Genomic DNA, 27321 nt, shown 5'->3' on the forward strand with positions numbered 1-27321 from the left:
ATATTCGCACTTACAAGATCCTATGTAAGCTTCTGTGGTGAATTAATTCATCTTTCAAAAACAAAACAATAAACTTCTTGGACTATTTGCTATTCTATAAGTTTCCCTATTCATTTGGTAATTTACATCATTTTCTTTGTTGTAAAGCAAATGTATCCAAACTTCAGGAAATACACAGTTGGCCTCAAACTTAATCATAGTAAGTATGCAATTATCTCATATAATCTTCTGACTAAACCTATCTCATACAGTTTTTCTGTAAATAGTGGTACTCTAGATTTTCTATTTTTTTGCATTCCCTGTTATAGAACCAACTTTACAAATCTGTGTGAATAGTTTGGAATCTATGTAGTGGAAATTTTTTAAATTAGCTACATACATATTTAACATTCAGCCATATAATATCAGTTACGAGGTGATCTTGAGAAGCTTGATTTAACAATTGTACAAAAAAAATTAAGCAAATAGGTAATTCTGTACAAAATAGTCAGTTTGGCATACGATTGTAAAAATTTATTAAATCACCTTTCATTTTTAGTGCTAGCTTGAATACTAGAAAAGTCTTGGCCTTTTTTGTAAAAGAATTACAGTCTAGATTATAAATGCATGTTTTCATGGTGCCTTTTATCGATGTGAAGTGTGGACAATAAGGAACAGAAAGAGGGAATGGATTGAAGCTTCTGAGATATGGATATGAAGAAAGTAAGATGGATGAATAAAGTAGAATTACAAAAAAGAAAAGGAAACTGGTTTAGGACAGTACAGAACACAAGGATAGCAGGAGATTTATGTATTCTGTCTAATCGCAGAGCCTGGACTAGAGTCCCTTGCTGCTTTATCTTTCTTTTTATCGGGCGGGTAATTATTTATTTGGTGGTTATATTTTGATTTGTTTTATTTATGGACAGAAGTTTGTATTGCGCTCTGATCTTTTAGACCAGATGGGAATATTTACTAATTCTGACCTTGGGAGACTAACCACGTATGTGCTTTGCTCTCCTGGTGTTCTCCCTTCAGTCCGTTCCATGAAGTCCTTTCGGTGCAAATGCCTTCCAACCTTGCTGGAATGCGCTTCTTGAGGGCCCTAATTGTTAGAGAATGCAATGCACTTTACCTTTCCATCCCCTCCCCTCACCTCATCACTACTGGAGTCGCATGTGCTGGCAGTGGTTAGGACATGTGAAATGTAATCTGGACAACTGCTTTGAAATGGTCAGTAGAAGGGGAAGGAAGTGAGAAAGAAAAAGAATGAATTTGATAAGGATGATGAAGCTTGGAAAATAATTGGGCATGAAGGAGAAAGCTTGTATCAGAAATGGATGACAAGATTGGTGTAAAGAACCTGTCATCAGACAGATGGTGATAATGATGATAGTTTTTATTATTAATTATACATTTTTATTTAACAAAACACTTTTTAATCATTATACATTTATATTGTACAGTCCCCGAAAGAACCAAAAGATTATATCGGTTTAAATGATTTTAGAAGTCTATGTGTAGCTTTTTGTTCATTTGGGGTATAAGAGTATTTTGCTTAATATTTTAAATTACAAGCCATTTTTATTTTGACCTTCTTTTAAAAAAGTCCACTTTAAATACATATAAAAATATTTTGTGTTAATTAGTTATGACTTTTTTATTATTTTGTTTGTGCAATTAAATATAATCATTATTTTTTTAAACATTATAGGAGATAAAGGTGAGCAAGGCATTCCAGGAATTGGTCCACCAGGTCCTCAAGGATTCAGAGGTGATAAAGGAGAACAAGGATTACCTGGACCTTCTGGAAAGTATGGTCCACCAGGAACACCAGGTATAGTTACACAAGTCATTCTGGTAACAGTAATTATTTATGATTACCAATCATACTAATTTGATCTTAAAATTCAGTCGGTTTAATTTTAATTATTTGGTATCTTAGTTAATAAAAAATACTTCAGAAGAAGTGATTTACATATTAGAAAGTAATTTTAATAAATGTTCAGTCAAAGGAGCTAGGTGATCAATTAAGATTCAATTTGAAATTTGAGAACCTTGTTGTCAGAAACTAATTGAGGAAGTAAATAACAAAGCTTAGCTTAGCTTTTATGAAAAATCAACAATTAATTTTCTTAATGCATTTCAGAAGCTTTCTTTCTAGCTTTCCCTTTAGTAAAAAAGAAACAGTTTAAAAATGAAAAAAAAATCACTTGAATTACAGAAAAAATTGTAAAATCTACCTCTGTGCTAAGAAATCTCTCTCAAATGTCTAAATTTAATTTGTCTTATAACTTCCAGAATTATTTGAATAATTAGAAATGAATTTACATTAAAGATATTTGTTCCTCTTCAGATTATATTATGTTAATTTAATATCTAATTCAAACAATAAATGTTAAACCATTTGAGCAGTTATCAAAAGTAAAAGCAGATTTGAAAATCAGACAGGTCAGATAATTCACCAAAAAGAAACAGATAATGATCTGCATTCTGTTCAATGGGTACATAAATATACACTTAAAATAATTTTCAGTACTGCCTTCTGAATAGCAAATTATTTATTTAATAATTTCTTATGTTTAATGCATCTCTTTTTAACACTATTTCATGTATTTGTACTTGTATATAAATAATTAATATGGATTTTAAAAATACCTGTTTTTATCATAATTTTGTTTTTATATTTATAATTTATCTTATAAAGAGATCATTTATATAACGTATTATGTACCGATCATAATAAACTATTTATTTATTTACCGTATTTACAAATAATTTTAAGTATGGTTTAAAGAACAGCTGTCAAAACTATCTAGGTATTATTATTATTCTGTCTGAAAGTTATTATACAGCTGTATAGTAAAGATTAGAAATGAAAAAGTAAAAATAAAGGTGTATATTTACTAAGTGCATCTCATGCTTAAACATATGTTAAGAGAAATAATATTAATGCTTCTGAAGTGATGAAACTTACTTAAATATGGTTATTTAGGTTACTAATAATGCCTGGACTGAAACTGACCAGGATTGACCTGAATGATAGTAATGTATGATTGGATACTACTTTTTTTGTGACCTTCATACATACATACATACACACATTTTGGTCTGATACAATTATTGATCTCTATGGCAGAGTGGTAGTGTCTTGGCCTTTTATCCAGAGGTCCTAAGTTTAAATCTTGGTCAAGCATGACATTTTTCACATGCTACAAATTCATTATCATCCAACAATAAGTGTGAGTGTAAGTAAGCCTGTTGTTTCTGTATAAATTAATAAATATTTAAAAAGTTTATCGTGAAAAAAAATTTACCATTTTTATAACTTGTTAAAAGTTAAAATTGATAACCAATGACTTAATTTAATTACTTAAAACTAATTGCTTAAACTTCAAATTTTGGAAGGAATTTTGAAAATATTATTTTAGAACTGAATTACTTAGTGTTTCTTTAGATATTTATTTTTTCTTGTAACCCAAAAAAATCCCTATTCAAAGTTTATAAAAAGGATTGTATAAAAAGAAATTTCAAATTTTGTTGGTTTTAATTCTTATCCGCTGGCAGTCTTTTTATTAAAATATGTACTCGATGAGTAAAATGTAAAAATCTTCCGGCAAGATGGGGAAAGGAAATACCTGTTAGAAATTTCAAAAATGCTTTGTGAAAGCGGTTTAAAATTTGTTTTTCTTTTCAATACTCAGGAATTATCTGAAGAATGTGTAGAAAGATGTTCATAAAAAGAATAAAATGCATTTCTCAGCTGATGCATCTTAAATGTTTTACGATGTAAAAAAAGAAAATTGAATTTTTGTTCCCTATTCTAAATTTAATGATCATTTTTAAGAGAAGTTACTACAAATGTAACTTTCATGCTATTAATTTTTTTTTATTAAGTGTATGTTTTATGGGGGTGTGGAAAAACAACTTTTCATCAAGATAGGGCTGCTGATAAATACTTCATGTAAAGACATAAATAAATAAATTTTATATTTTGGTTGGTACATAATACTACTTTTTTAGATGATTTCAGAAATTGCTAGTTATGATAGAACTAGTCTAGCGTTTATTAGAATGGATCAAGGAAAACCATGGTACAACCTTGATCAGAGCAGTATTACAAAATACACATTTAATTATAAAATTAAAAAAAATCCGATTAAAATCGATATTAATTATTTAACATATTCGTTAAAAATTTATGAAATAATTGTAAGATTAACAAATGAAGATATTAAATAAAAAAAATTATTACAAAATAATCACTGTTTAGAAGTGAATAATGTACTTGTTTATGTGATGCAGAAAATCTATTTTTTTTTCTTAATTATTATTTAAAAATTAATAACTGGGTGATATTATTTCTGTAAAAGAATCTCTTGATTATATTTTATATAATTTGGTGGGAATATTTTTCAGACATTTGTTAATTTATTAAAAATGGTAGTGGAAACATAGCACGACCCTTTCTTGTAAGCTATAGTATTGTATTGAGTTGTAGGAAACCAGTTTGTATAGTTTGATATTAGTGGTTGTTATTATTTTTAAAGAAAAAGTGACTCCTCTTTTTATCAAAGAAGGCTGATTTTTAAATATAACATGCTTGGATAATTTAACATTTTTAGTTTTCTAATTATCATTCTATATGATTCATACTTTTCACCGGCAAACAACAATCTGACAGCTTATTTAGTATCTTGAAAATTCTATCTGATTTATATTGGGAACCTCACTTTATGATACTACACATTAGATGGAAATATATTTAACCATAAATATTTAATAATTATAAGCTTAGTTTTCTTTTAAAACATTTCAAAACAAAACAAAATTTTTTTATTTTGTTTTTGTTATTATTACAGATTGTTAATATTTTTATCATATAAATTGCAGTGTCTGATTTAAATAAGTTCATTCTGTATTAAACTTGGTTTTGGAAAATCCTGTTTAAACAGAAAGGCAGTACGAATGGTGATAATGAGCCTTTCTTCAGTTGTATATTTATATTAATTTGGAATTACAGATTGTTAACAATTTACAGTCATACATTTTATTTTATATAGTATATAATGTATATTACAATTTTATACAAATATGTGGTTTGTTCTCGTAGATAGGCTTACTAAGAAAAATTACATCAATCACCTATGTAAGAAATTTAGAAACAATATTTTACTAGATTTCTGATATTCAGAGAACAATTTTCTTGATTTTTCATGATTGAAGTACTAAAATATTTTTCTGTTATCATTTGGTTTGCAATGGGTATCCAGATACTTCTTTCTTGAGTCTTTTTCCTTAATTGTTCATAGCTTAGATATTCATATCATCCATAATCTGTCTTAAGTACTTCAGTCTTCCCCTTCCTTTGAGGCTTTTCCCTTCAATCATCTCCCCCAATAATTTTATTCTAACTCTGTCAAATCCCATTGTATGTCCAATTAGTGTATCTCAAGTTTTGTTGTATTTTTTTAAAGGATTCTATTCTAGTTCATTCATTGAGAAACTTAACATTAGTGATTTTTGTCTATCCATCTAATTTTTAACATTCACCGATCGCACCACACCTCAAATCCTTCTAAAACTCTTTTTCTCTACAGTCCAACTCTGACTCCCACACTGTGTTACACTCTTGATGAATGTTTTAAGAAACTTTTTTCATGTTTCTTAACTAATGTTGTTAGCACTTAGCAGCTCCTTTTTGTTTAAAACTATCTTTGGTAAACTGATTCTTAATCAAGAATGAGCTACTCTTTTTTGAAGCTTCCTGAGTATTTAATTCCCTTGATTTGCACAAAATTTTCATTTTTTAATTATATTTGTATTCTTCCATTATTTTGTCCACAAACCATTGCTTTCATTTTGTCTTTGATTTTAAGGTTGTAGTTGATAAAAATCATGTCCATTATCACTCGTATCATGCTTACTACCCTACCTGTAATAACTGCTGTGTTATCTGCAAATCTCATCATGTCTATCTTTATCGACTGGATTTTGATTCCTACACTAAATTTTACTCTTATTCTGTCTGTTGCTTTTTGGATGTGAGTTAAAAAGAATTTGTGATAAATTACACCCCTGTCTTATCCTTCCTTTATTGAAGCTTACTCTTGATTCTCCTCATTCTGATCACTGCTGATTCTAAAATATAAGTATATCTAAATTTATTTGAAATTTTGATATATTTATATTTTAATTTCTTTTCTAGAAGCGTACAATTCCAACAGAACATTTAGGGAGAAAGTCTATCTCACAAAAAATGTTTTTTCTTTTATAGCTACATCTTTCATTTTATGTGTACAATTTATGCAATAAAATACATGAAAAATGATATAAATATATTTTTTAAATTTATAGAGCAACCCTTAATATATGAGTGGGGGGGGGGGGGTGAAAATGCAGCTACCTGCTAGGAAGCAAATATCTCAGCAAGGAATTGTTTCATAGTAATTATTTTTTTTTAATATTTAGAAAATTAAGGTCTATTATCTGATGTATTAGCAATTTTTTTTTTTTAGAATTATTAAAACATTTATAAGAAACATTAGAAAAATTACTCATTATTTCAGGTTTCAACTAAAAAATAAAATGTTCAGTTAGGTTTAATTGTTTCTCCATACATCAGATAATAGACCTTGAAATAATGAACAATTTTTAAAAAAAAATTTAAGGCTAACTATTATAGAACTCAAGATATGGTCTTCCTAGTTTAGAAAAAAAAAACAATTTTCAGAAATTGCCTATTAAAAATGAAGAGTGCTTCTACACAGCTTTCCTATATGTTCTCAGATATTAAAATTCTTCTAGTTTATATGTACATCCTTCTTTTTCTTTATTCAATTCTTCCTTCCTGGTACTAATTAATTTCAATAATCTTTTCCTTTTTTTGTAAGTGACAATAAATGTGCACTTTTAATTTTGCGTCTTCTGTCACGTCTTCTTGCTAAAACGTAGTATTTTGTCCAGGGGACAAAGAGGCAGTCTCCATGACAGTTTTAGCTGCTATATTTTCAAAATTATACTATAAATTATAATCACATTTGGGCCAAATAAACATGTCGGCTTTCATTGATGTTTTGTATCTAACCTCTCAGACACTTTTTTAATAAAGCAGGATCATATAGCCTCTGATATAAGAGCAATATGTTTTAATACTTTCAAATTAATAGGTGTTCTGAAATTTTCTTTATGACTACCAGGTTCTTTATTTGAAGCCAACACACAGTTGTAGACCAGCTGGTAATCCCTTCAGGACACTTAATGTGCCGTGGCTCACCATTGAATCAGTGAAATCAGCAATGGTTTAATGTTGCCAGAACTGCCTGTTTCATTGAGTTGACGTCTTTATTTATATTAACATTTAATTATTTACAATAACAGCAGGGCTGTGCTGATCCTTCATCAGTTTCTGAGGGAACTTTTTGAGAACCTAGCATTTTACCTTTCCACCTTTTTTCAATAGCAGACTGAGTTTGTAATTTCTATAAACTCTTATTTATCTTTTTTACTACAATCTGTTTGGTTGGGTGGCATATTGTAAATAATCACATGTTTTCAAAAAAGAAAATAGAAAACAACTTACAAAAAACATATACATTAACCTAAATTTTAAAATAAGTTACTAATACACTAAGTTCATGCACTGCACATTCATTCATATGCAGAAATGATTCCAAAAATTTTATTTTAAAATGGTCCTTTTATTAGTTTTTAAACAAAAAGTTAAACTAATAAACACTTCATTAATGTTTAGCATCGGTATACAATATGGACATCAGCATGCAACAGAACTCAACCTGTAACCATATGTTTCATTTTGTACTATAGAAATTTCATAAGTTCTGCTATCTTCTGAAATGTAAGAATCGTTTACAGAATGCATTCAGTTTTCAAATGACATTTAATCGTTTTTCTACTTCATTTCCTTCATGTGCTATTCAAATTTGTATCACGCATAATTTTTATCGAAAATTTCAAAAATTATTGCATCGCATGCAGTACTGTTAAATTTAATTAAACATATTTATAATCACCTTAGGACAGAGATAAATACACCATTTTTTTTTTTCAGAAATATTAGACTACATATTAAATAAAAAAAAAAGGTTAGGAAATTTTTTTCCATGTATAATTGAGGTGACTGTAATGAGTGTTTTAAAATATGAATACAGTAAAAATTACTGTAAAATTCAACATACTTCAGTTTAAGCCTTAAGAGAAATCTAGAGAAATTTACACCTAAAACTGCCCTGAAGATTCATAAATAAAAGACTTGTAATACATTGTACCGTCCAAGTTATTGATTTTCTCAGTTAAATATTGTATTTTCCTGTTTATTGTACTTTATGCACAGTTGAAATCACCTGTATAAAAATTGAAAATATAATGTATATTGGTCAGGTAAATAAATCAGTCTTTGCTGTGTAGAAATATTAATTTATAGTAGAGAAAATAAATGCACGGTAAAGTAGTGAAATCACAGAAATCTAGTGACACTATGAAACCAGTTATGTATTTATTTATTTGGATGTTCAATTGTACATGTATGTATGTACACAGAAACTTTACAACTACAAGGTTTATCAGGTCTAGTTTTTTTAGGGGGTGATTTCATAAATAATTGTATTTCAAACCAAAATTATTTCATTTAAAAAAAAATTATACCACATGAAATTATTGAATTTTCTTGTTATGATATCTACTTTTGGTGACTAAAACCATTAAAAATAAAAATAATTTAAAAAAATTCATAACATTATTTTATTTTCATCTTTGTTTCACTATTCAATCTGTGCCATGTTGATTTTGGATGGGCAACATCATTTTTTATTAATAGAATTTTTCTCCTGGTGGAATTTATTTCACCTTTTGTGGAGGTCCAATCATTTTGAATTCTATTTTCAATCCTAGATGTTTACAAATCATTTTTTGGTAAAATGGCAGTTGGTCATATATATCACAATCTACGAGTACTGGCATGTAACTACAAATGAAACACCAACAAGAGTTTCAGCAGAGTATACTTTAGGAATAAGATTAGTAGCTTTGGTTGAATTTACTGTATTCTCTTCATAACATTGTGTTAATTATGCGCATATATGTATAACTATATGCATGGAAATTATGCTTTTCATATATAATGAACAGGCCTATTATATACTATGTATCTATTATTTATACTGAACATAGTTAATTTTTATAGAATGAACGGAATAATAAAATACAATTTCAATTTAAAAACGAAAAGTGAAAATAAAATGTATGAATATAAATATTTTATTTAGCGTTAGTAATAAAACTTATCATAGTCTATTCTTTACAAAGTGATAATTTACTGATACTTTCCACATAGCAAAATGAGAATATATTATGCAGTTAAGTTTTATCATAAATATAAGTAAAATAGTATATTTAGATTAACCTAGTCTTTCAACATAACTTTATAAAATAAACAGACAGCACTGATATATATAAAGATATAATATGATTCGTTCTTACATATCTACAAATAAATTTATTTTATGTCATATTATATGTTTTACTTATATATTTTATGTTATATTTATATGAGAAAATAAAAAATACATGTTATACTTTTATGTTTTTTTTTTTATATATGTTTCATGTTTATTTTGTGTATTATATGTTTTTTCTTTGTTGCAAGGTATACCGGGTTCTGTTGGTGAAAAAGGCGATCAGGGTGTTCCAGGACTTAATGGTATTGTTGGCTTAACTGGTAGTAAAGGAGAACCTGGTCCTTTAGGTCCTCCAGGACCAAGAGGAATAGATGGAGCACCTGGAAAAGATGGTCCTAAAGGTAAAAATAATTCAACTTCATAAAATTACAAGTTGAACTATTCAGTGTTCCTCTAGGCAATTGTACTACATTTTATTTTTTACCCAGAAGAAAATCCTATGCCAAAATTTCACAAAACAAATCATTCATTTTAATCTTTTCCCAGTAAAATCTTTTATCAACATTTATCCATGGTATATAGACTTTTTGTTTTAAAAACATTGTGTGAAAATCTTTACATTATTTACTTAAATTTTTTTTGAGAAACTCATCCTAATTAAATTGAAAAAGTAAGTTTACCATATAATAATAAATTATTATTAATGGGTTATACATTTATTTCAGTAAACCAGGTTTCCTTCAGGAATTAATATACCAGGTGTGTAAATATGAAACTGGAATTTGCCCATAGATGGCCCTAGCTGTCAATGTAGTTACCATCAAACTGCATCATTGGCACCATTTTCTTTCTTTGACAACTGACAAAGATTTTCACCTCACAACAGTACAAGTTTCACACAACAGCATAGTTTTAATTAGCGTTGAAGATTTCAAGTTTTGTACCTACAGACTATGATTTGCAGGCAGCATTGATTTTCTGTTACCATTTAAAGAAAACGGCTGCAGAATCACATTAATTGCTTGTTGAAGCTTATGGTGAGCATGCTCTTGGTAAATCACAGTGCTTTGAGTGGTTTAAAAAATTCAAAAGGTGCGATTTTGACATGAGAAACGAAGAACATGGAAGACCACTGAAAAAGTTTGAAGACAGCGAATTGCAAGCATTGTTGAATGAGGATGATGGTCAAACACAACAACTCACAGATCAATTAAATGTAACACAAAAAACCGTCCATACGTTTGAAAGCCATGGGAAAGATCCAGAAAATGGGTTCCACATGAACTGAATGAAAGACAGCAAGAAAACAAAAAACCACTTGCGAAATGTTGCTCGCCAGGTACAAAAGAAAGTAATTTCTCAGACAGGTGATGAAAAGTGGATACATTTTGAGGATCCGAAGCGTAAAAGATCATGGTTAACTCCACGCGAACTATCAACATCGATTTCAAGGCCAAATCGCTATGGAAAAAAGACAGTGTTCTGTGTTTTATGGGATCAGAAGGATGAGATCTATTATGAGCTGCTAAAACATGGTGAAACCATTAATACTGAACGCTACCGACAACAAATGATCAATTTGAATCAAGCATTGCTTAACAATCCGAATATCAAAAAAGGCAACACAAAGTGATTTTGCTTCATGATAATGCACCATCACACACAGCAAAATCGGTCAAGGAAACGATTCATGCATTCAGTTGGGAAATACTTTTGCATGCAACTTACTCACCAGACTTGGCTCCGTCCGACTACTATTTATTTGCATTGATGGAATACACACTAGCTGAGCAGTGCTTCACTTCTTATGAAAACGTGAAAAATTGGCTTGATGACTGGTTTACCTCAAAAGAGCAACAGTTTTTGTGGCGTGGCATTCATAAATTGTCAGAGAGATGGGAAAAATGTATAGCTAACGATGGTCAATATTTCAAATAATATTTTTTATCATTTTCATAAAATAAATGTGTATTTTCTGTACAAAATTCCGGTTTCATATTTACACACCTGGTAGGTAGACCTAATTTAACATGAGTCCAAAATAGTAATATTAATTTAGAAATTTTTACTTTCATAAATGTATGTATTTGAGGTATTTGATAAGTTAGTGCAAAAATATACAAAATACAGTTTTTCAGGAAAAATCTCTTTTATTTCTCAACATAATCTCATTTCTAGTCTATATTCTTAGCCCAAACATGTTCAAAATTCTTTATTCATCCTTATAGTATGATTTGTTCAAATCTTCAAAATAGTCAGATATTTGGCAATAACTTCATTGTTTTGTTTAAATCTCTTTCCAGCAAGCACTTCTTTGAATTTGGAAACAGATAATAGTGTGAAGGTGCTAAGTCTGGTGAACAGCAGGATGCAGAAGAATTTTATAGCATATTCAAATAATTTTGTCAGTCAAATTGTTCAATATTGTTTCATTGAAAAAGAACCTTCTTTTTTGTCATATTTGTCATTTGTTTTTTGGTTTCTCATTGTTAAGAGATAATCCAGCAAATATACGTAGTACTGTCTGGTTATAATTTTACCTTTTTTCAAAAAGCCAATAAAACTTATGCCACAAGTATCCAAAAAGACTGTTTCACCTTTTCTACTGATGGAATTTTTTTTGGCTTCTTTTGAGTAAGCTCCTTAACTGCAAACAACTGTTGCCTGTTCCTCAGTTTTAGATCAGTGGTGATGTATCCATTTCATCGACTTTATGAATTGGTGCAGAAATTTCTCTTAATTAGTTTGAAACAGCCCCAAACTGTGCTTAGAAATATTTGCTCATTCATGCTTTTGACTGACTGTGAGAAAACATGGTGTGCATGTTGTGAATAATCTTTGCATGTATGTATATTTTTATATATTCATGAAAAGAACTATACAGTCATTCATTTGAGATGCCTGTAGTTTTAGCAATCTCATATGCTTTTAATCTTCTATCCATCATTATTATATCATGAATTTTTTTAACATTATCTGCAATTATATAACCTGAATAGGACATTTGGAGCGTTCATTGTCATCTGTGCGTATATGATAACTCCAAAAAATAACCAAATTGCTCATGAACCTGAACCATTCTACTTAATAACCATGAACAGTTCTAATCAATAAAGCCAATGCACTGTGATATTTATCTGCCTTGGCTTTAGTTTCCTGAACAGTTAATCTTTTCAAAAAGTAATGTTTGTTCGCCCTACAAAATTCTCTTTTATTCATTTTTCACAAATCACAATTATTGATTACTCAAATGAGAATAACAAAATTATGAATATATCTAACTGAAACTTGGTGTATACTCCTTGCAAAGATGAGGAAAATTTAAGAATGACTTTAACACTATACTATGAGCACCATCTTTTGACTTTGTGCAGACTTAAACATCCCTTATTTGTAGTTGGATGATGAAAATTAATGTAATTTTTATGTTTTTAGGTGAACCAGGTTTGCCTGGGGAAGGAGGTAGATCCGGTCTTCCAGGATTTCCTGGTGAGAAAGGTGACAGAGGAGCTCCAGGAATAGAGGGACTAAAAGGATTCATTGGACCTAGAGGTCTTCCAGGTAGTAATATAAAAAAAAAATATTTCACTTAATTTTAAGAATATAATCTCATTAAATGCTGTAATGTGGAATTTTGTTATGTTTTACATAAAAAATAAAGAAATTATAAGGTTTTCTAGGCAGTGTGAATAGACATGATTTATTCATGAGCAGTGGTTGTACTTTGTTTATAGATGTATTTTTGAAATTATGGTAATTTTTTTCCTGATTTTGATCATAAGATTGTTATTTATAGTAAAAAAAAAAATTTCATTATAGCATATATAATAACACCATACCGTAGTGAACTTTCACTATGTAAAGAATGTTTACATGTACTGTTTTCGGGACAGCCGAGCTAGGGATAAACATTATGTTACCAAAGAGTGGAAAAAACGAGACAACTTAACTCCAAATGGATAAAATATTATTCATGAACTTTAATTTTACCCAAAAAAATATTTTTGCCCCCTCTCCATATCAAGCTAGGACTAATGAAAAATTTTGTAAAAGCTGTGAAAAAGGACAGTCCCAGATTTTTGTACGTCAGACAGAAACTTCTAAATGTAAGTGAAGGAAAAATTAAAGAAGGAATATTTTTTGATCCTTAAATAAGAGAGTTGGTCAATGTTAAATAATGTAGAAAGTGCAGCTTTGGCTTCATTTAAAGACGTTTGCAAAAATTTTCTCGACAAACAAAACTCTGACAATTATCACGATATTGTTAATCAACATCTTACTTCATACAGAGCTATGGGATGTAATGTGTCTTTGAAAATACATTTCCTCCACTCACATCTGGATTTTCATACACAGTCAATTAAAAATCACAAACACCTGAATTGACATTTGAACAGAGCATAAATAAAAATTTTAAAAAGAATTTAATGCTTTTAACTTCTGGACTTTTCAACAAGTACTTTATTCTACTAAAGCTCAATTTTTTACGACCATTATACAATAAGTAAAAAAATTAATATTGGCACAAATTACCCCCTCCCCTCTTTTAATTTTGTCAAAAATCTAATTTCATCAATTTTTTGAGCCACTTTTAAAAAATTTGTGTTGAGCCAGTCTGAAGATATTAATATACAGATCAACACACGTATGTACCTGTATACATATGTATTACTTATGGAAATTTTTATATAATTTTTTTGTGTTTTTTACTTCCTTTATGAATTAAAGGAAGTATTGTAGTCGTGAAAAATTTCAGTTTTCAGATTTCAATGGAAATATCCATTTTGACCATCCCTAAATCCATTTTTACTAGTTTTGGCGTGACTGTACATATGTATGTATATGTATGCACGTATCTTGCATAAATCAAAAACGATTAGATGTAGGATGTTGAAATATTTGATTTAGGACTTTTGTTACATCTAGTTGTGCACCTCCCCTTTTGACTGCAGTCGACTGGACCAATAGTGTCCAAAAAAGCCCAAAATCTAAAAAAAATTGGATTTTGGACTTTTCTTAACTGCAGTAATAAGCCCTCATTGAGAGCTTTTCAACGATGTATCATAAGTGATACTTATTTTCATTAGTTCCAGAGTTATAGCCAAATAAACTTTTAATTTATGAAATATTTGGATCTTACAAGGGGAAGGCACATCTGTTCAAATCAGACTTCATCTCCTTTTTTTAAATTTAAATATGTTGATTTATTAGTAGTAATTAACCTCTAATTATAAAAAAATTTACAATTATTAATAATTCAATAAAAAAAATATGAAAAATAGAAGTTATTAATGAAATAAAAGTTTATATACTTTTAATAAAAATGTATATATGTAATTTAATAGGCTTACAATGAAGTCACGTAGTGTCCACATCAGATTTTTTAGATTATATAATAACTTGTGATAAAACTTAGAATTATCAACCCAAATGTCAAAGTATGGAATGGAAAAATCAGTGTTTTTCTACCAGGAAAAATTCAAAACCTACGCATCAGCCAGTAAAGTGATGCTAATAGTATTTTGGGACTATAAAGGCTCTACTTTTTGCAATTATTTGGAAGAGCAACAGTCTATCAACAGTGAGAACTATTGCGACACATTAGAAAGTTAAATTAAACGTGCAATAAGATAAAACATCTTTAGTCTCTCTCAAAAGACAAAATTCTTCACAATAATATGTTTCCCCATACTGATTAAAAAACATGGAAATGTATTCAAAAGTTGGCTCAGGAAGTGGTGCCCCATCCAGTTTATAGTTCAGATCTTGCATCAATTTTTTATAGGCTTGTAATAAATTGCATAATATAAATTACGATTTCTTCAGTTAAATATTCTTTTTTTTAAGTGAAAATAAAATATATAAATACAAATATTTTACCATGGCTTTAGTAATAACAACTAATCATTTATAACTTACGGTTAATGAAACATTAATATACTGATACTTTCTTTGCACAAAGGAAAATGGAAATGTATTTTGCAATTAAATTAATGTACTGATTATATGCCTTTATGGACTAACAATCTCTAAGAGAAATTATTAAATGTTATAATCTCAGTACTAAGAAAAAAGGGATAATTTATTGTAATTTCTACAGGTGTTCTTCAAACAAATGGCAAATCACAAAAATAAAACAAAATAGAACAAGGTTTATTGTGATATAAAACTTGATATTTTCCATCAAATGATTAATTCACAAGTCAGCTTTTTTTCTTTTTTTTATTGATTATTTATTTCATATAAATTTAAATTACTATTTACGATTTTGGTTACGTAATTAATCCAGCATACCTTTAATTTTTTTAACTTACTTTTATATTTCATTTATTACTTCTTTCAAGCAACTACAGGTTAATCACCCAATTACAGCTGCTGGTGAGAGACAAATTCTTGTAGTGTGTTAAAAATTCCATGCCTGACTAGCATTTGGCCCATGTATCCCGGGGGTTTTATTTTACTCTGTTAAATAATTTAAAAGAAATTATTTAATATTTTTCTGTTTAGTATTTTTCACCTTGAAAACATGGATAATTCAATAAATTATTTACTTAATTTATATTTTTTCATTTTTTTACAGGAGCCCCTGGAAGGCCTGGATTAGAAGGTAGTCCAGGAGAAAAAGGAGATCTTGGTCCTTCTGGTAAACCAGGATATCCAGGACTTACTGGTGAAACTGGGCCCTTTGGACCACCAGGTTTACCCGGTCCTGTGGGTGAAAAAGGTTTTCCTGGACCGCAAGGACCTCCTGGATTTCTTGGACCTCAAGGCATAAAAGGAGATACTGGACCACCAGGACCACTTGTTAGTATTGTTTTTTATTGTTATTATTTATTTACCATCACCATTAGGCTGACAAAATATTTTACCACAACTAAATTTCCACGTAAGTGAATGTGATGATATTTATATACTAACTTGTTATGTGATGATATGAAAATTTTCAAAAAGAAATAACACTATTATCATAATTGTTTCTCTATTCAAACTACAAAAACATTTCATTTCTCATTTACATGTGTGTGTGTGCGTTTGTTAAATGTTTATAGTATTTTTTTTTAAATTCCATATTTTAAAATCTGGTTTTTGACATTAAAAGATGTTTGTGGATTCCTAAATAAAAGTAGAAAAACACATATTCATGTATTTTAACAGCTTATTGTTTTTTTAATTTGTAAATCATTACCATTTTGTAAATTTATTCAAATTTTAAGTGCATTTCTTTCAATTCTGTTTCAATTTTAATGTTATTACCTTAATTTTTAGTGCCAAGCATGGTGATTATAAATGCAAAACCTTTTGTAATGATTGTTGTTTTATAATGATTTATTAAAATTTTTGTAATGATTAACAATCATTATCATTGTTATCATATAACATAATTAGTTATATAGATTTTATATACCAGTATTTAAAAAGCTGACTTTAATGTTGTTGAAATTTCTTGCTATTTCCTTTATTTCTTGCTTTTCCCAAGTGTAGCTTTATGTTATTAATTTTCTTATTTATTTATTATTTTTTAATCAAAATTTAACATACTGCATTTGAATTTATATCACTATTCTGTTATATATTACTATTCTATTCTTTTTGAGAGATTCCAGGTAAAATATATTTAGATATAAAGGATTTTTCTTTACATAGAAATTAGAATATACCTAGATTTCATTTATTATTAACAGACTTGGACCTCATGCTTTTAATCAGACCTCCAAATAATACATACAGTTCTGAGCTTTTCAAAGGTAGATTATATTAATTTACAGTGATTGCAAACTGAATGAAAATTTATTTTTGTTTTTAGCATTTGTCTGCTGTATCTTTGTAATAGGACATTAGATTAGTGCAGACAAAAATTAAGTCTGTTTTTAATTAATGATGATTTGAAATGTATTTAAATTTAATTTAATGATCTGTATTCACATATCTATTTTATTTTTTATTTTTAGTTTTTAATTTATAATTTTTTCTTTTATTTTTAGGGGCCAAAAGGTGATGCTGGAAAAGTTTCAGAAAAGGGACAAAAGGGTGAACCTGGAATTCCAGGATTACGTGGATCACCAGGAGCTCCCGGTAATGATGGATTTCCTGGATTAAAAGGTGATAAAGGTGTACCTGGGTATAGTATTCCTGGGCTGAGTGGAGAAAAGGGAGATAGAGGAACACCAGGTCTTCCAGGACAGTCTGGTGAACGCGGATACTCAGGATTGCCAGGAAAAGATGGTGAACCAGGACTGAAAGGACAAAAAGTAAGTATTTAATGACAATGAATCATAATTAATTAGCTGTAAGAGCATCTGTACATTTGGACATGTAATGTGACAAAGTACTCTAGTTTGTATTATTGCATAAGAGGCACTGACACAAGTTTGCATTGTGAGATAATCTTAAGTAGTCACATTTACTGGATGTACAAAAAAAGTCAGGGTTTTAATTTATTATGATATCTCTTTAAGGTCTACAGTGTTGATTTAAAACTAGAATCAAAGAGCAAAACAAACAGCTTTAGTTGCATGCATTACCAAAGATTAATTCTCCTATCTTACTACTTGACGGAGCCCAACAAAGGCGGTGATTCATGAATAGAAAGCCTACTGTGTTTTGCTGTTTGCTAATTGTGAATGTGTAGTTATAGTTCAATGTGAGTTCCATAGAAAGTTTAATTGTGATCCTCAAAGTGATAATAATATTCATTGCGATGGTGTAATCTGTTTGAAATCGCTGAGTGTTTGCGTAAAGGGAAGAGTACAGGGGGATTGAGAATGTCTGAAGAAAATGTTGAACGTGTCAGGGAGTACTTCCTTTATGGTCTTAAAAAATTTGTTAGGAAGCCCATCCACAAACTAGCAGTGCTCTTCATAGAGCCCATTCAAATACCTTTCCAGGCCATACATATTCCTTCATGCTACAAATATGACTGTACCATTATAGCCACTTCATCTCCCAAACCAGTAGTCACTGTGGTTTTGCAGCCATTCCCCTTTTATTTTTTACATTTCTTATGGATTGCATTGTAGAAACTACAACCTCTGCAATATGCATCTATCTCTTCATTAATAATCTTTCTTCATCCTATTTCCATATCTCCCAAGTTTCTGATTCATACAGCAGGTTATTTATAGTAATACTACTACATACCCTATATCAGAACTTTCCAACCTGGGGCCTGTGGGCGTCATGGTGCCCTTCATTTTGTCTTTTGGCGCCCCTGCCCATTTGCCAATTTTTAATACTAATTCACATTTCAAAATAACATATAACATATTTTACATCTTAAAAAGTATATCAAAAATACATTTTAGCAGTTATATTTTTCAATAGTTCAACAGAAGTAATTCTGCCTGACTTTGTAACAAGTGTTCATTTCTTTGTCATTATTGTTGACAAGTTCATTTCCTTTGTAATGGTATAAGTAGGTATAAGACCCTCCTAGCAGCAGGTCTAGCTCAACAGAACAAACTACCTAATTGTCACTCATTTGGTGGTCTGCTCTCTACTCAAGCTATTAGCATTCTTTGTAATAAATTTCAAACTGACATTCTTTTCTGTTTTTTGGTAAAACCGAGTCCCTTTCTTTATTTGTATTTCCTAACATTGATTTTAATAAATTTTAACTTGACCTTCCTAAAATAGAAACAGATGTTTCTCATGAGAGAGTTTTTGAATTAATTTGCATGTGGGTGTGGCCAATGAATTTTCTGTTATTTAGAAAACCAGTGAGCTTCTATCTTTCAACATACTTAAGTCTTCAGCCAATAAGGAGATGAATTTGACACATTTTAACAATTCTGACTCTTTCAGTGCCATCCAATTCTTGTATTTTAACTTCAGTATAACTTGATGTTATGAAGTGAAGTAAGCCTACGTTCTGCTGATACAATTTATTATGTTATCTTTTGTTGTGATATGCTATATATTCCAAATGTTATCAGTGTTTTTAAAGTGAAATTCTTTAAATTATCAGATATTATTTTAACATAATATTTAGTATAGTCTTAACATGGCTAAAAGGCAAAGAACTTACAGCTTTAACAGTGAATGGGAGAACCAATATTGTTTTATTGAATATAGGGGAAAATCTGTGTATTTGTTGTGTAATCCTAACATGTCTGTTTCTAAAAGAAGTAATGTAGAGCAATATTTTTTGATTAATCACAAACTGTTTAATAACGCATTTCCTCTGAATTCTAAACTGGGAAAACACAAAGTGAAAGACCTTAAATCTAAATCACAATTGCAACAATCCGTGTTTATGAAACCTGTTCAGGACACCAGTTACTTGACAGAAGCTTCTAACAAAATCTGTTACGTACTAATTAAAAGGGAAAAACCATTTAGCAATGGGGAAGTCGTAAATGAAGCAATGATCAGTACTGTTTTATCTCTGCTCGAAGGTCACAAGGATAAATCTGCACTTATATCTTCTTTAAAGGTCTACAATTGTCTCACCAAACTGTTGCTAAGCGGGTTGAACATATTTCTAATAATTTGGAATCTCAATTACATCAGGATTTGCAATTATGTGAATATTTATGACTCCAGTTTGATGAAAGTACTGACATGTCTGATGATATTGCCAAGTTGTGTGTATTTATTAGAATGGTTTTCTATGATTTCACAGTAAAGGAAGAGTTTGTCAAACTGTTGCCACTTGATGGACAAACTAGGGAAGTAGATATATTTAATGTGTTCCTGTAATTTGTCAGAGATAGTAACTTTCCACTTTCAAAGTTTGTTGCTATAACAACAGATGGCATTATTCACCAGGAAGTCTTATGCACAAAGGTTTTAAAGTTTGATCATGTCATGAAAGTTGTAAATCATATGGTGAACTACATCAGATCATCTTCTACACAGCATCAATTGTTTCAAAATATTTTGACTATATCAGATAATCAGAATGGTGATGCAATTAATTCTTCATGTAGATGTAACATGGCATAGTAGGGTTAAAATACTGAAATGATTCTGCTGTTTGCTAGATGAAATAAGAGACTTTTTGAAATCATCTCCCGGACTATATTATCACAACTTGATATATCATGGCTACTAGATTTACATTTTCTGGCAGATATCACCTCAAAATTAAATGAGTTAAATCTCAAATAGCAAGGTAAATGTAGTATTTTACATATGATAAGTGTTATAAATGCATTTGTAAAGAAAGTGAAGTTATGGATTACATATTTAAACAGCAAATCCCTTTCACACTTTCCGAATTTCAAATCAATTCTAGACACAGTAAATGATGGTGAGTCTGATCTTTGCTCTTATGCCAAGCATCTTGAAACTCTTGTTTTTGAATTTGACAATAGATTTAGCCAGTTTTGAGTTCTTGAACCAGTGATATTGTTAGTCAATAATCCATTCACTTCTGTTGATGTTAGTGAACATGGAAATAGGATGTGTGAAATATTTGGAAAGCATAAAATTGAAGAATTGGAAATGGAAATTTTAAATTTTCAAGAAGACCTTTCATTAAAATCCTCATATGCAACTTGTAGCAATGTATGGATTCTGGTGGACAGATGTAAATACCCCATTCTCCTTAGTGTTGCACTGAAAATGTATTCATGCTTTGATTCAACGTATCTTTGTGAAGTTGCATTTTCATCAAAAACAAGTACCGATCTTGCCTGACAGACTCCCACTTATGGGGATCTTGCTTGTGGGACATACTCCCATAAGCATTAAGAGCAGCTTTTTCCAACTACGCATCAGATTTTCCTCAACTTGCAGCGAGCATGCAGTGTCAAATTTCACATTAATTATGTGGTGAGTAAATATAATTGATTTTTGTTTCAAATGTTTTTGTCATTATTATAATTTATAATTATTGATTTTGTTAGTAGCAGCAGTAGTGTGGAGATAGTTGAAATGAATCCTGGCGCCCGTGCAATCTTTGTAATCATTCAGATACACCCCTAGTTGTAAAAAGGTTGGACAGCGCTGCCCTATTCTTAGTTGCTTTCTATATATTATCTGACCATAATAGCATGAAATTCTTGAATATTAACTAACCCTTCCTTATGAAGGCAGAAGATGAGTTAAAAAAGAAAAATGAATCAATTTTTTTTTAAAAGTTCCCTCTCTAGGTAATAAATAAGCTAAATAAATATTTTATTCTAACCACTACATAAATAATACTACATTAAACAGATCTTCTCAGGAACAAATAGATATAATATTCCACTGATAAAAAAAGAACTGACCCAGCATTTCCTCAGTTAGGTGATGGGAAATGATGGTAAAACCTTCATCAGTGCATCACAAAGTACCAATTAATATTATAAATTAAAAAATAGATGTGATTAAAATACATTTTAATTATTTAAAAGATAAATTCATGAAATAATATAATATAATAAGACCAAATTAGATTAAACAACATTAAAGTACTATTGTAGGCTACAAGTGCAAACTTATAACCGCTGAAGACCTAACAGATTAGTTAAAGAGATAAAGGATGATGGATACAGGTTAAGGGAATAGAGTAGGGAACTCGAGTCATTTGAGATAAGCAGTGTTGATGGAGCAGATCTCTACTTAAAACACGTACTGTATGTAGCATATATGGCATATCTAGCATATATATCCAATATACCAATCCAACCAGGATTGGTATCTTGGTTATATCCAATATAACCAGGTAACTAAAAAATATGCTTGGTTTCAGCACTATAAAAGACCATGTAATAGAATCCTACTATTCAATTAAAATAATGCAATTTAATCTTAGCTAAACCAATCACAGAAGTCAAGTCTGTATCAGTACAGCTTAGAATGCTAATGGCTTAATTTATGATTACTCTACAAATCAAATATGTTGTTCTGGTAGGGATTCTATTATATTAGTTTGGTTATAGCAAGTATATTTTTATCTTGGAGTAATTCTTACTTAGATTTATTGAACCTTGAGCAATCATATAGACTGGTTTGTTTTATTTTTTTTTATACCAATGTGTTTTATATTTTTATTTTCTGTATAGGGTGTATCAGGAGAACCTGGAGTCCCTGGATTACCAGGAATGGAAGGCATACATGGTAGTGATGGTGCTCAGGGCCCACCAGGCCCTCCAGGATTCCCTGGAACAAAAGGAACTCCTGGATTACCTGGACGACCAGGATTAAATGGAACAAAAGGAGAGCCTGGACCTACAGGTATGGTTGACTTTTATATATATATATAAAATTATACATTAAATTTTAGGACTTTTTAATTATTTATATAATTTTATTAAAACTAATGTTGAAATTTATAAAAATGGATTTAATGATTCAATGGATTTAAACATAAAAAAATTAGTAAATTGATAAAAACAAAATATAATGATAATGATAACAATAAAGTAATTATATTTATAACAATAATAATAATAGTAATAATTATAATAATAATAATAATAATAATAAATGTTTAGGTTATTATAAAATACATGGAGATTTAGTAAAGAATGATTACTATGAAGATTTACAATTAAAGAATGTACATGTAATTTCGGGTTCATTTACTGATAATTGTATAAGCTGATAAATTTAACAGATGTTGTCCTTAATGAAGAACAGTTCATTGTAGCCAATGCTTTCAAATTTAATCTAGGAGATAGTGATAAGAATAATATTACTAAAAATGTCTTAGTGAATTTTAAAATAAATATTAATAAAGTAAATCCTAATAATAAAGAAATTTTATGTAATACCATTAGGTTATACTATTTAATTAGTTTACCGTTTAATACCATTTGGTTAGTTATGATATTAGTAATATGTACCCTAGTATACCGATAGAAAAAACTGTTAACATATAAAAAATGTGTAACCACAAAGACTCTGTATTTTTTGATAATATTATTACTACCATTAGAAATGTATGGCAATTAAATTATATTAAATTTAATGACAAATATTACACTCAGGAAAAAATTTTACAAATGGGTTTTCCTTTATCAGTTATTATGGCCAAAATTTATATTCAGGATTACAAAAATAAAATTATTTTTTGGCATTGCTCATTCTCATAATATTTTACTATGGCCTAGGTGTGTTGATGATATTTTTGTAGTCTATAACCCTATTTTATATAATGAGCATCTAATAGTTTTTAAAAAAATTAAATTCATACTGTAATGTATTAAAATTTACTTTTGAAATTGATATAAATATGACAATAAGTTACTTAGATGTTAGTATTGAAATTAATAAAACTAATCATTTTATAATGTCAGTATATAGAAAACCCACTACTAATAAAACCTCAATACATAGGTATTTAAATCATCCATGTTCACACAAAATTAATACATATACAAAAACGGTTAATAGAGCAATTAATTACACACAGTATAATAAAAATAAAAATAAATTAAACAAAGAAATAGATATTATACAACAAATTGTTATATATAATGGTTATAGTGAATTTTTGATTGATAATATATACAAAAAACAAATATTAAAAATTAACAATAATACATCTATAATACCAATAAATGAAACACAAAAAATTGACAATGTACATTTAAAATATGTGTATACTGACAGCATAGTTGAAAATATTACAAAGGTTTATGATAAAATTATGTTTAAACAAACAATCACATAATAAAACATTTAAAAAACATTAGATTCACATAATAATCTGGGTGGAATTTACAAAATAAAATGTAACGACTGTGACCATATTTATATAGGAAAAACCACTAAATTTTTCAAAACTAGATTTTCTGAACAGTTCAGATATTTAAAAAATGGAAAATTGGGTTTTTCTATTGTTTCTGACCATCTTATTAATAATAAACATTCAATATCTGATATTTACACTAATTTGGAAATATTAGAAATTAAAAAATGTAATAATAATAATGCAAGATAAACGCTATTGTGAGGGGAAAGTTTCACCAGCTGCAAAATTACGACCTGCAGACCCAAGGTAGCATAGAAGAAATGAAAGAAGAGGACATGTACAACTACGTAGGATGCGATCATACGATAAAATTGGAGCACAAAGACATTACAGAAAACTTAAGAAAACGTATGAAAAGAGATTAAAATTAATTTTAAAATCGGAACTTAATGGGAGGAAATAAAGTGAAGGCAGTTAACACATATGCAGTACCAGTACTAATGTATGCATTAGGTATAATAAAGTTTGTTGAAACATAGTAAAGAACAGACTCACTAGAAAAATATTCTACCAAGAAAAGTCCCACTACATCCATTCATCAAAAGAAAGATTCATGCTCTTGAGAAAGGAAGGAGGAAGAGGAGTACTTGATATTAAAAATCTATGCTACGGCCAGAACGAAAACTTAAGGGCTAACTTCCATAGCAAGCAACACCCCTTCTACCAAGCCATTGCAAATCAAAACTATATGCCATTAAACCTAGCCAACAGGACTAGCAATGTAGAACACAAGAAAGAGTGCAATGCACATAAAATCCTAGATTGGGGAAAGGAAAGAGCTGCATGGGAGACACAGGCACTGTCTAGACCAGGAAGGAGTCAACAAAGCAGCCATAGAATTAGAAATAAAATATGAAAATATAGGAAACAGCAGACTTAACTTTGTCAGTTGGAATTAGGTCGGTTCCTTTAATTTCTGACTGTAATCTAATTGGATTGTGAGTGTGTTTGCCAGTTCTTGTGGCATAGCATTAGTAGTATTGGCTTTCTAATGTAAAGAGTTGATAGTTCAAGGCTCAGCCACACCAGTTATATTTTATAGCTAAGGCTTCTTGATACTGCACCTTACCACAATTGTATTGCTGAGTACTAATTAACTACACATTCTGGCCTGATAATCTGTAGTTTTATATATATATATATATATATCAAGTGGTAGGTATGCTTATTACATGGGGAAAATATTTATCTGCTTACCTGAGTAGAAATGCTTCATATCTGGAAACTTCCAGAGTATCACATTAACCAATCAGATAATGGTTTATTAGAAGTTTAGGCAGTATTTTGAAAGTCAAGTATGCTAAGATTTGTTTATATTACATGGTCAGCTCCTTTCCGTTCGCTACTTGATGTGTTCATAAATTGATAATAAATCGTTCATTATTATTCTTAATTAGTTATAATTTTTTGAGGTTATAAAAAACGACTTTAAGAATATCATTTACACTTATGTTTTACTTTAATTATTTATATAAACATGTAACTTTTTTTTTAGGATTAACGGGTCCACTTGGTTACTACGGTCCACCAGGTGACAAAGGAGATAGAGGTCCACCTGGTCCAACTGTTGATATAAAGGGAGATAAAGGTGAACCTGGAATTTCAGGTAGTCCAGGTTTAAGAGGAGAAAAAGGTGAAAAGGGATTTGATGGTGTAGCTGGTTTAGAGGGTGAAAAAGGTGACAGAGGATTACAAGGTCCTCAAGGATTCCCTGGACCACCAGGGTTGGTAGGTCCTAAAGGCAAGTAGATATTTGTTATTTCATGAATTTCTTCTTTGTACATTTCATTATAGATGTCTTAAGGGCAGACGATTATATCATTTATTTTAACGACATTTGTGTTACTGAATTGGTACTACTAATAAAATCGATTTGTTTTTTGTCTGTTTACAATATCTGCATCCCAGTTTAACAAGTTCTCCCAGTTTTTCATTTATCATTGTCATTAATCTAGTTTTAAAACCGGCAGTTCTTCAGTATCATGTAGTATAAGATTATTATTTATTCAGAGTTTCTACATCAGTATTTCTGTTTCTGTGACTAGTCTTTAAATTTTTCTTTTTCTTTTTTAACTGCTTGATTTTAATTGTTTTCATTCATAATAACTGTAAGTACATGTTGTGTATGCTACTGTAATTTTTTCTCTAATCATTTATTTGACTTCATACTTGATATCCTGTTTCAGATCAACTTATAATCCCTTCAGTGCTTCAATAAAACTCACAATGTTAATTGCAAAGCTAGATGTAAAATTCAGTTTCTTTTTTAGATTTATCAGTTTATAAAATTAAATAAGATAAATTTTCTTGTTTATTTTTTCAAGCTATTTTTTTATTTCAATTTTCCCTTTTATTTTAAAACTAATAATAATAGTAGCTCATTTATTTAATTTTTAAGATCTTATATCCATTAAAGCATAAATAATTTTGCAAAATAAAAACAGAATAAGTTATAAAGGACTTTATTTCAAGTGAAATACTGAAATTATTTAATTTACAGTAGGTACATTATCTCAATTAAGTATTTAAATTAGAAACGTGATTTAAGATTTATCTTTTCCAAGAATAGTGAAACTAGTAGAGTTCATTCGATAATTAGAAACACAAATGTAAAAAAATTATTATTTATTCACTGACAATGAAACTAAGTGCTTATCAAACTTTTCAGAGTAATCCTCAAATACATTTAGCCACTTGTCCCATCTTTCTATGAGCTTTTTTATTCTAGTAGTAAAGAATTATTCACCTCTATGTCTGTGCCTTTCTTGTATCGGTTTTTGACTCGTTCATTGTAGTTGAATAATAAGGTGCCACTTAAAAATTCTAAAATGATTAAACAAAACAAATGTGGAGGTGCAAGATCAGAATTGTAAGGTGGATGTGGCAATACTTTCTGACACTGACTCATTGAATAGCTTTCGTGTCTTTTGAGTAGTATGCAATATGGCATTATCTTGGAGAAGAATTATTTAATTATTTCGTTTGACAGAGAAACCGCCTTTTAAGGAGAAGTCCTCCTTATTGTGGGTTTCATTTTATTCTCTAGCATGTTACAATAAGTATTATTTGTGCATTGTTCTTCCAGTTAATAAATTAGGTCTGTACAGTCCCAGAACATTGTTTCATCACTCTACCGGTTGATGCATAGATTTTGATTTTTTCCTGTCGCGCAAACTCTGATGTTTGGACTTTGGCTCAGAATGATCAATCCAAGTCTCATCGCAAGTTATTATGCAATCTAAA

The 27321-nt window shown here is 29.5% G+C and overlaps 1 protein-coding gene across 2 annotated transcripts in view; it reads left to right on the forward strand.

The window, feature by feature from the left end:
- Positions 1-27321, forward strand: part of LOC142320509 (uncharacterized) — a 238609-nt gene that overhangs the window by 167709 nt on the left and 43579 nt on the right. For both annotated transcript variants that reach the window (XM_075358372.1, XM_075358373.1), the window contains exons 18-24: positions 1694-1816; positions 9644-9796; positions 12831-12956; positions 15976-16199; positions 17378-17644; positions 22385-22556; positions 25574-25819. In XM_075358372.1, coding sequence (XP_075214487.1) covers positions 1694-1816; positions 9644-9796; positions 12831-12956; positions 15976-16199; positions 17378-17644; positions 22385-22556; positions 25574-25819 — 1311 coding nt within the window. The remainder of the gene's footprint in view (positions 1-1693; positions 1817-9643; positions 9797-12830; positions 12957-15975; positions 16200-17377; positions 17645-22384; positions 22557-25573; positions 25820-27321) is intronic.

Source organism: Lycorma delicatula, chromosome 2 (assembly GCF_047948215.1).
Source record: "Lycorma delicatula isolate Av1 chromosome 2, ASM4794821v1, whole genome shotgun sequence".
In the NCBI taxonomy this organism is placed as follows: domain Eukaryota; kingdom Metazoa; phylum Arthropoda; class Insecta; order Hemiptera; family Fulgoridae; genus Lycorma; species Lycorma delicatula.